We start from the raw sequence: 11,731 nt of genomic DNA on the forward strand, positions 1-11,731 counted from the left end.
TGACAGAAATTATTATTGAATACGTTGTCCCGTCGCTCCTCCATATTGTTTGAATAATTTCGCGCGGAAGAAGTCACGAAGTAGACGAAACAAGACACGAGCAATTCTACTGCTACAGCCACGACAAAGAAGCCCAGCAAACATTCCAGAAATGCTGCACCCCAGCGTACGCCATTTCATAATGTTCCTGGTGTTAGGCCCACTATATCACACCCACTTAGATGTCAACGCAAGGATAGCAGTACCACTAGGAAGTGATTTGTGGAACTAGAGCTTTATTCAGAAGGCGTTCTTACGCTAGAAGAGCGGATGCTATGAAATTGTTGTGTCGGATATATTATTAGCGAAGGGGGCCGCAAAATAAGGGAGCGCCCTTATCATTCATAAATGTCGTGAATTACATCCGAGATCCGCATTGAGGCGCCAAATGACCCAACAGTTTCTTCGTAAGTGCTCTTGGTAATTGGCCCTAAATCATCGCGAATTATGTGTACAATGAGTCCAGCATAACATGCACGCTTAGGTGCAATTTGATCCTATACCCCATCAAGGAACCTGTCAGTCCCCACGTTCCGTTAAAGGGAATACGGTTTGAGAAGCCAAAGCTGAACGGAGACCTGCGATGCGAGAACTTCTTGTCGAATACGCCCCCTTTCCCTTCCCCCCCCCCCCAAAAAAAAAAACTTTTTTCACGTAAGGTGTTTTCGAAGTTGAACAAAGTCTAGGTGCCCTCCACACACGGCTGCTGCCAATCAGTCTCTGTTTATCCTTGACTGCTATAATGATGCAATTGCTTTTGTTTGTTTATGTGATTTTGTTATCTTGAACACCCTGGTGGTAACACGTGGTCGCTAATTAAAGTTTAAATCTACGAAAAGTAGAATATCATGCTCGTGTTAACTAGGACATGGTTTTCGTAACTTTTCAGTTGAGGACAAATACTTAACGCCAAGTAGAATCACTGTGTTTGCCTGAGCGCGTAATAACATAGATCGCACGTATACAATAATTATACAACACCTATACAACACGTGTACAGGTGACAGCCAGTCGTCCGATAAGACATGCCCCTTCCTTAGGTGGCCTATCAATTACGAGCAGCTGATGAACGATGAAAGTGGGAACTGTGCTTCTAGGGGCCATGTTGAGAAATTTCTTGAACTTTTATCGTTCGTAAGAGCAGGCGCTAGAAACTACCGACGTCGACATGCCGCTAGCAAAGGGAAGCAGTTTCTACCAAAGAAATGCTTTGGAAATGTAGTTCCAATTGCATAAGGAACTTGAACCGCTAATCTCGTTCAACATTGGTTCCACCTGTAGGCAAAAAAAAAAAAAAAAAAAAAACGTTTGAAAATATTTTGTTTTAGCTTCATAGAACGGCGTTCCCCGCATTGGATATTTTTTTTTTACATTTAAAAAACCAAATAGCAATAAGTGTGAGGATCTGTCTAATTTTGTTGTAGCACAAGCTGAACAAGGACAACAGAAAAGCACATCTGACCCACACAGCGCCGTACGAACACCCTATAGCTATCGTCAGTGAGGATCTAAGTTCGGGTGGAAAACTCATTTTTATTAGAATCTAATGTAAGAAAGAATATTTCCTGGCAATAAGCAAATATAGGAGCAACGCTATTCCTGATGACACTAATTCTATTTTGCTGTAACGACGTATAATATGTTTATTGTTTTCTGTACATAAGCAGTAAGAAGGAATAGAATACTGAGGGGGTATTCTGTAAGAGTCCACCTAGGGGACTGTCCATTTCGGCCGCTGCTGATTAGATGCAGCTGTACGAGAGACGAAGAGACGAGTGGCCCTAGCCAATCAGCAGCACCCGAAATGGACAGTCCACTAGGCGGATTCTTACAGAATACCTCCCCCCCCCCCCCCCTGGTGTATATTTTTCACATGTATGCGGAACGCTCTTTCAGTTTCGTAAGTCGGAAATACAGTGGAGAAAAAAAAAGTTGCGCACTTTCGCTTGGAACACAGGCGCAAGGAGATGAACAGTGAGAGAACTAAGCAAAATGTGCAAGAGCAAACGCCAAAGGAGAACTCACAGAGGGGGCTGCTGCGAGCGCTTGCTAGCGAAGAGCATGTAGCCGCACTTGCAGAGGCCCGCGTTGAAGCGGAAGCCCGTGAGGCGGCAGAAGGCCCGGCAGTCCAATCGCTTGGCCGGCTCCACAGCGTGGGGCTGTTGCAGCAACAGGAGGGTGAGCAGCAGGCAGCCCGCTGCCACGGGGCAGGCGGCCGACGAGGAACCCCAGGCACCGCGGCTCGGCATCTCCTCACTTTCGGGCACGATGACGTTTGGCTAGCTCCACGTGCCGCCACGCGCTCTGATCGGTTCCTGGGCTCGTCTTAAACGTCGTCGCGCCGGTCAAGCGTCACGGGCGCCTTAAAAAGCGCGCCGCCGAAGAGGCCGGCCGTGGCCTCGACTCCGCCCCGCCCCGCCCGGTTCGGCCGTCGATTGGCCCCCGGGCCCCGGCCGACCAAGCCCTAGCGCTCGCCCGGCTGGCCCGGCGAACGCGTGACGCGTCCATCTCGTGCCCACATATACGCCGAGCGGCTCTGACGTGCTTCCATGTTACCCACCGACGCTGTTTGCGCGTGCGAGAATACATAATCCATCGCCCGTCTCAAGAAGGGACGAGCCATCCGAAGAGCTGTTTTAGCGGCCGTATTTGGGCGTGGGGGAGAAGGGGAAGAAAACCATTTATGTGGCGCGAAAACAGCCTTTGACGCTTTTCCGCTCACGGGGCGCTTGTAACGTTCGTCGTTACAGCGCTTCTTTCTTCGTTTTTATAGCTCTCGGACATTTAGGATGAGACGCAGAAACGCTGTCGCATATCTGCACTGTCCCTGCTTCGTGTGGCCCCAAGCGGCCGCCCACTTGTTGCTATGTGCTGAACTTCTGCGACGTGACGTAGCTGCTTCGTTAGCAATAATTCTTGACGCTCTCACCGTGAGCAGCAACCTATTCGGGCATGTGCTAAGTGCCACTAAAATTCTGGGGAATCACGAGACATTTCATTTTTATTTGTTGTTTTATTGTGGCAAAGACGGCAGTCGAGGATAAACATCTTTTGAGAAATGTCGCGCATGAGCTCGCGTAGCCTGAGTAATGTCACCGACATATGCGTGATTGCCCTGCTCTTTCTTTTTCGCGATTTTCGTTCGGTGCCAATGACGTCAAAAGTGGAGGTCAAGCGCCGGAACCTGCCAGCTAGCCTCAGTGTTGCGCAGAAAACAGACAACCTTTTGAAAATATTAGGTTGCTATGCTCCTAGTCAATATGCATGTAATAAACTGTAGAAGAGTACGAGAACCAAAGCAAATTGTCCGTAACAATATCAGCCGTCTTGCTTTATGTAAAAATATGCTCTTCAGTTTAAAGATGCCGGCACATAGATAAAACAAGAAAAGGAGGTAAAATTCTCAAAGTAATATCACGGTGGCAGCATAAATAAAAATTACAATTCATTGTGAAAACATTGCCAATGTGCGAGACATACATAGGTAATATTACTGATTTCAAATCACTTATGTACTTTGCAATAAATCAACGCTACCTTAAGGACAGTCTAAGTAATATCGGGACTCTTACGAAAACCCTGGCGATCACGGCTTGATGGCCATGCAGCTAATGACACCATGTGCCGCCAGTATCTCTTACTGCTAAATAATTATTTCTGAATCTCTTGCCATATTTCACTCGTAAGTTAAGAGCAATCTGAGTCCTCTACAAACATAGTGTAATAAACCAACTAATCGTATCGGCGAGCATAAGTAAGCGTCAGGGATCCAGATTAATCCATACTACGGACAGCTTATATTCGTAATACGGCTTCAAAGCTTCAGAAGTAAATATCCGGCGTGCAGATATTTGACTAGTAGGTAATAATAACTTCATCAAAGACCAAGAAAACTCCCAAAAAGTTTTGTTTAAGAATCCGACTTTCTGGAGTTCAACACTCTCCTTCTTCAGCGGCGAGACGGGGGGGGGGGGGGGGGGGGGGGGTCGAGCAGAGCTTATGTGCCCCTGTGCTGCGTTTGGCAAGCATTCTCAGATCATGAACAGCAGGCTGCCATCATCCCTCAAGAGAAAAGTGTATAGCAGCTGTATCTTACCAGTACTCACGTACGGGGCAGAAACCTGGAGGCTCACGAGAAGAGTTCTACTTAAATTAAGGTCGACGCGACGAGCTATGGAAAGAAGAATGATGGGTGTAACGTTAAGGGATAAGAAAAGAGCAGATTGAGTGAGGGAAAAACGCGAGTTAATGACATCTTAGTTGAAATCAAGAAAAAGAAATGGGCATGGGCAGGACATGTAATGAGGGAAGAAAACCGATGGTTATTAAGGGTTACGGACTGGATTCCAAGGGAAGGGAAGCCTAGCAGGGGGCGGCAGAAAGTTAGGTGGGCGGATGAGATGATGGTGCGTAGGCAGGAGGGGTGGAGGCCTTGCGCAGTATGTCTTTCACTACTTATACCTCTGGTAGAACACTATGAAACACCAATTGAACATGTTATGTTCAACATCCCATTTGAACACGTGGACAACGTAAATAAATACGTACTTGAGATTAGTTGCGGTCTTACCGAACCACCATGGCTACAATGTGGGCTCTCGAACATACTTCCAAGCCCATTACTCCACCCTGAAGAGACTAGCATTATAACCTTGCGCTTTAGTTTACAAGACTGTTTTACTGGGTTACACTAAGGTAGGCCTAAAACAATCTTGCAATATTTTCTTACTTGCCGGCGTTTACACCGGAAAAGGGCGCTCAACTGAAGGAAATGTGACGTGCTTGTTGTTTACAAACGCAATGAAATGGACCACGCGGAAAGGTGTCAGCCGCATGGCCTCCGAGATTTACGGCGTGATGCTCTTTGAAGCTTAAAAACACGGTGTGCCTCCGTTCAAGCTAACTCACCACATTCAAACCAAGTCTTATGTATTGCGTCGCTTAACAATCGGACCGCTTCATAAAAGGTGTTTGTCATGCTAAGTGGTGTACAGCTTTGGAGATATGTGCTGAGCCCAGTTACTGACTGAGATGTGTTCTTTGACGCTGCCATATAGTGGTTTTGAGCAGACGAGTGCAGTCACTGTTATTATCGATTCGCTATATTGCATTCGCACATAATCTTGTTTCTGTGTCATCAATTACTCGGTAGTAGACGTGTCAACGCTACTATTTATACAACGAAAACCTCTCCTGATCATAACTCGCGCAGTTACTAGGGAACACTTGCCAGCTGACCGGGAACCGGGACGGGATCAGCAAGTAGGCAAGCACATGTCTTCAAGAATTCAAACGCTTTTTCACCAAGATTCTGCGCTGTACGTTACGATCGGCCTTTTGCTAAAAATGCTTTCCTACGAAAGGGCATAGTCTACGGACATTATCTGAAATGGTTATTGTATTACTATTCACGACAAATCGTTCAATTTTTGACACATTTCCTTGACCTGTCACTTGCTATGCGGAAAACATCGAATGACTAGAGCAAGTCGCTTATACTCCAATTCATATATAAAAAAACACGGTGGCTTTAAGCAACAAACCATCGGCCCATTTTCATCACTAATACAAGTTGTAAGCTTTAATAAGACGTGATCACGACCTGAATTTATAATTTTCTAACGGAATGGAGCATCCCATTAATCTCATTTGCAGAACTTTCGGAAACAAATATCGACAAACACGCAGCTTGTGTTGACCGTGCTTGAATTAGCGCTAGTTTTGTGACCTAGCTTAAAGGCATAATGTTTCGGTTTTGGAGTTACCAAAAGCATGTGGTTCGTGAATTCTCTTGCCCCGCCAGAAGATAGGCACGAGCAGATTACGTGGAACAAAACCTAGGCACACTAGAAAACACAGACCCGCCGTGGTTGCTCAGCGGCTATGGTGTTAGGCTGTTGAGCACGAGGTCGCGGGGTCGAATCCCGACCACGGCGGCCGCATTTCGATGGGGGTGAAATGCGAAAACACCCGTGTACTTATATTTATGTGCACGTTAAAGAACCCTAGGTGGTCGAAATTTCCGGAGTCCTCCACTGCGACGTGCCTCATAATCCGAAAGTGGTTTTGGCACGTAAAACCCCATAATTTTTTTTAGAATACACAGACGCGGCCGTATAACCATAGGACCGCAACACTAGAATGTTTAGAGTCGCGGCAGCCGAGGTAGACCACACGGGAGAACCAATTAGCTGCGCGACCCTGAGAAACTGCATGGTAACGGAGGGGGAAGAAGTCGCCGTAGCTCTAGCGGCGGCTGAAGGTTACCGCAGGAACAAATATCTGCTAATTCTAACAGACTCCAAAGCAACATGCAGGAACTACATACAAGGCAGAGTTAGTATGGCAGCACTGAGAATCCTTCTCGAAACAGAGCATCCCAGCAAAAACATAAAACATAGGATCTTCTGGATACCGGCACACACCGGGATAGAGGGCAACTCAAGGGTGGACGGCCAAGTTAGCGAACTCACGCACCGAGCAGGGCAGTCGGAAACCCTGGAGGCCCCCTTAACGGTGGAGCCGACGTGTGCAAGAATACTTAACCACTACAGAGGAAGGAGGCTTGAATACACATCGCTCACACATCGCTCACACAACACGAGGCAGTCAACTGGCGAAGACTGCAAACGGGTACGTTCTTCAACCTGCACACACTACACAAAATGTTCACTGCCCAGTACAGGGATACATGTCCGTGGTGCGGGGCAACCCCCCCGTTGTACCACATCACGTGGGAATGCAAGCGTAATTTTGCATTCCATAAAGTAAATAACCCAAGTGCGGAACAATGGGAGGGCCTGCTCACCAGCAGCGGGCTCGCAGCCCAATGGGCAATTGTGCAGCACGCTTGCGAGGCAGCAAGACTCAGCGGTGCCCTGGAATAGGGGCGGCGACCTTGTGAAGCGGCCAGGGCTCAAGTCATGAAGACACCGGCACACCGCCGATCTCTCTGACATATAGAGCAATAAATTTTTTCCATTCCATTCCATTCTCATGGAAAGATGTTACGTAAACTTGATTGTATTATTCTTTCATTGCATATTACAGCGAAGCTGTACCTGGCGAGCCAATTCGTCCATAGGCCCCTCTGTCACCTGTACGCCGAAAACTACTGCGGCGCAACCCCATGCGCAAGCGAGAGAAAACAAAGAGAAAAAGAGGCGCGCGATTCGTTGCGTCATCTGTGACGTCAATACTGTTTGTCTACGGCTCCAAAATGGGTAGGCCACGCGTCGTACATACTCCTGAGGAGCAAGCAGCTTTCGATTAGCAACGCAGCGAGCAGAATGGGGAACGATCTCATTTACGCCGTACCGATGCTGCAGCCCGGGCACAAGAACATGCCCGTGCAGCCAAGCGCAAGCAACAATTGCGTACCAAAGATCCGGCAGCCTACCAAACCGTCGTGTAATGAACCGTCGGGATTAACCAAGTGATAAACACTGTGGCCGCGGATTTCAGCTTCGCTGGCTAATCAGTGGTTGAGCGGTGATTTTATTCAGTGGATTGTGGCTTACCTTAGGCAGGGAGAGTACTTTGTATATATTAAGCAGTGTGAGACAGATATACACCTGTAACCTCTGGCGTAGCCGAAGGAAGTGTATTGGAACCACTACGGCATGCTTTAATTATTTGCGGATAACTTACCCGATTTCTCATGATTGTGCATCTTGCTGTTGGCGGATGATTGTTTTATTTTTAAGAAATTATATTGCTAAGATGACAGTGTGGTGGAAAAATAATTTGCATTACATCGATGATTAATGCTTACGCTGGAACATAGAATTGAGCACTGCAACACGGTCCTGTTCCGCATAAGAACAAGCAGCTTAGCACTTATACTTATTAACACAAAACCGCCCCCCGCTACAGGTGAATCAATACGAGTAGCCGAGCGCCACCTTAAACAGCAAAAACCCACCGGAGTCACTTAGCGGCTATGGTGTGGCGTTGCTAAGCACGAAGACGCGGGATGAAGTCCTGGCCGCGGCGGCCGCATTTCAATGGGTGGCGAAATGCAAGAACGGACTTGTCCCGTGCATTCGGGGCACATTGAAGATCCCCTGAGAGTAAAAAATCTGGAGCCCCACTTCGGTGTCCCTCATAATGAAACCGTGGTTTCCGCATGTAACACTTGTGAATTCAATTAATTCATTCACCTTAAGGAAAAAACTTTTATTGGTCAAGAAACATATACGCTGTTTGTTCATGGCCACAGCAAAAATGTGGCTTCTTCCGAGAAAACTTGAAAATACGCCAGCTAGTGTTAACCTTCTCACATAGAACGCTTGTGTCAGAGCAAAGCTTGAATATGCCGTGATCATGTGGGCACCACACAGTGAAAACGACATCAGAACACCCGAGCGCGTTCACAGAAAGACAGTGGGGGATTTTTCGAATATGTACGGAACACATCACTCGCCATTTCCATTGTGCGTCTGCACACCATTCTTTCTCTTAAGTACCGCAGGAAAGATAGCCGCCTAGCGCTTTCTTTAACTGTCTTTCCGGAAATATTAAACTTACCATCTGAAAAAGTGTAACGCCCCACTGAAATAGGAACATTAGGAACGACTAGGAACATGATATAGCACTGGCGCCTATTTTCGCCGGTAGAAATACGTTTAGGTGCAGTTTCTTTTCTGAACTTGTCTTTGAGTGGAGTGAATTACCTGCAAGTATTTTTGATGGCACTGATTTTGTGCACGAACTGGAGCGTCAATTTCACAGCTGGTATATAGACTGCCATTTATATGTTATTTACATTCTGTATTTCTTTAGATTGCTTGCTCGTATCCTTGTTGTTGTTGTTCTGTTTTGTTTTGAAAGAGGGGAGGCTCCTTCAGCTTGGATACGAGAAGTGTCTCGCAGTATGTGTAAAATAAAATAAGAATAAGTATTTAATAAAAGAAGAGTAATGCCATGAGCAATTTTGACGATACAGTAAGCACAGCAGAGGAATGTCCAAACTGAACTCTTTAATGCTCTCAAAAGCCACGAAATCTTGATTGGAAGTACTGAAAATCAGGAAAAGCGAGTTTTCTTGTAACAGCGATGATGTTAAATGGGCCTTAGAAGAAATGTCCAGGGGCGAATCGACCCGAGAAAATTGAGCAGCAATCCCTTTAATCATAAATGGAGGCGAACTTACTCTTCGAAGAACTTGCGACCCTTTATTCTCAGAGAATCGAGACTTGAAGAAGAAAGTTCGAAGAATGTCAAGGTCGTAATAACCCATAGAAACGAAAACGTTAAAGATATATGAGCAAGTATAGGCTCATTAGCTTACTTTTGGTATTGCACAAAATATCTCACAACGTGATTGCCATTGAAATAACGGCAATATTGAATTTAAGTAGATCCACAGAGCAAGCTCGTCTCATGAAGGAGTGTTCATCGATGGATCACATCCATGTCATCAATCAGGTAATTCAGCAATCGGCGGAGCACAACCAGCTTCTGTATATGGTTTTCATAAATTACGAAAAGGAATTTGATTCAGTGCAAATACCAGCAGTCATCAAGGCTACGCCTAACGGAGGAATGAATGTCTTAACAAATATCTGTAAAGATTCCAACATCTTCGTCATCATCATAATAATAGGCCGCCTATTTTTGTGTCCACTGTGGGGCGAATGCATCTCCAAGCGATCTCCAGTTACCTATATTGTCCACTATCTGATTCCAACTTGTACCTGCAAATCTCCTAATTTCTTCACCTCACCTAATTTTCTTCCTTTCTCTACTGCATTTTACTTCCCTTGGCATCGATTGTGCAACATTAATGGTCCTCTGGTTACCTACCCACGCAGCAAATGGCCTGCCAAGCTATATTTTTTGTCTTTATGTCGGCCAGAATATCGGCTATCTGTGTTTGCTACCTGATGCATATGGCTCTCTTCCTGTCTCTTAACGTAAAGCCTAGCTTTTTTCTTTCTATCGCTCTTTGCGCAGTCCTTAACTTGTTCTCGAGCTTTGTTAACCTCTAAGTTTCTGCCCCATGTGTTAGCACCGCTAGAATGCAATGATTGGACACGTTTCTTATCAATGAAAGTGGGAAGCTACCATTCAGGATTTGGTAATGCTTGCTGTATTCACTCCAACCGATTTTTATTCTTCTGTAAATTTGTTTCGGATGGCCAGGCCCCCTTGTATAGTAACCGACCTACAGGAACGTACTCCTGTACAGTCTCTAGAGGCTTACTGGCGATCATGCCAGCCTATTGAACAATACCTTCGTACACTGCATAATAAGCTTCAGACCCATTTTTTGAGTTAACGTGCTTAATCGTTTGTTAGATTTATTCTTTGGTGTTGTTGACCAAGAGAATGTCGTCTGCAAACCTAAGGTTGCTGATGTAATCGTCATTGATGCTCACTTCTAGGCCATCCCAGTCTAAATATTTGAAAACATGTAGTGAATATCATTGCAGCGATTGGTTATTTATTATTTATTTGTTTATTTATTTATTTATTTATTTATTTATTTATTTATTTATTTATTTATTTATTTATTACCCGCAGGGCGCACAAGAAGCAGTATAGAGGGAGCGGCTTTAGTATGTCAGTACATATAAAATAAACACACGGACAAGTGAAGAACATAGTTATATCTCAAGGAAAATACAGCAACTACAGGTAAATGAGCACCAAAGTAACACAGTAAAAAGAAACACTTAAATATCAATTAACAAGAATATAAAAACGAAAACACGGAATAAAAGCAATGAAAGAAACAATAGCAATAAGTGACCACGCGGTAGTGACGTAGTTTTGAAGTAGGTTCATAATTCGTTTGTAATTACTCTGCCAAAATGGTCTGTATCAGTGATAGCGATAGCGACGCAGGCAGGCGGTTCCACTCGAGAAAAGTTATCGGCAAGAATGAGTATGAGTAGGTAACTGTGCTCTGCAGAGCTACACGAACTTTGAAGCGATGATCTCCTTGCCTGACCCCACTAATGATAGGTAATTTTCTACTTTACTTGTGGAGAGCCACATAGCTGTGAAAACATTGTAGACATTTCCGAAGATATTCAGGTATGCTTCGTGTAGTCCTTGATTGCGCAATGCTTTCATGACTGCTGGTATCTTTATTGACTCAAGTGCATTTTCATATTCGATGAAAGCCGTATATACGAGCTGATTGTACACGCAGATTTCTTAATTGCCTGATTGATGGCATGGATGTGATCGAGATTTGAATATCCCTTCCTGAAGCCAGCCTGTAGGTTGATTGAAGTCGTGTGTTGTTCTGATTACATTGGTACATCGCTTTATGAATATTACATGCAATACTAATGCATGCTAATGGGTATCTAATTGTTCGATTCCTTAACTTCTCCCTTGCTTCAGATTAGCACAATGTTGACATTATCCCAGCTCTCTTTTACACTTGAAATCGTGAGACATTGCGTATGAAGGGCCGCAAGCTTTACTGGCATGATATCTCCTCCATCTCTGATTAAATGGCCTGTTAGTCCAGCATCTTTGGCAACTTTTTTTCTAGGACATGTCTTTCTAACTTCATATCTAGTTATACAAGGAGCATCGTTACCTTGTTATGACAACTTCCAGTGAATGTAGCATGACTTCTCTCGGTACTGTACGCAAGTACTGAATTCATGTGCTGCTTTTAGAATAACATCGAAATTGCTGATGACGTTACCCTGCTGATCTTTCACTGTAT

At 45.0% G+C, this 11,731-nt stretch overlaps 1 protein-coding gene across 1 annotated transcript in view; it reads right to left on the reverse strand.

The window, feature by feature from the left end:
* The window catches only part of LOC126530320 (uncharacterized), a 55,297-nt gene extending 52,901 nt beyond the window's left edge, over positions 1 to 2,396 (reverse strand). Inside the window, exon 1 of the mRNA XM_050177641.3 lies at positions 2,065 to 2,396. Coding sequence (XP_050033598.1) covers positions 2,065 to 2,288 — 224 coding nt within the window. The 5' untranslated portion in view covers positions 2,289 to 2,396. The remainder of the gene's footprint in view (positions 1 to 2,064) is intronic.
* Positions 2,397 to 11,731: the final 9,335 nt, after the last annotated feature.

The sequence above is a fragment of the Dermacentor andersoni genome, chromosome 5, assembly GCF_023375885.2.
Source record: "Dermacentor andersoni chromosome 5, qqDerAnde1_hic_scaffold, whole genome shotgun sequence".
Taxonomy (NCBI): Eukaryota; Metazoa; Arthropoda; class Arachnida; order Ixodida; family Ixodidae; genus Dermacentor; species Dermacentor andersoni.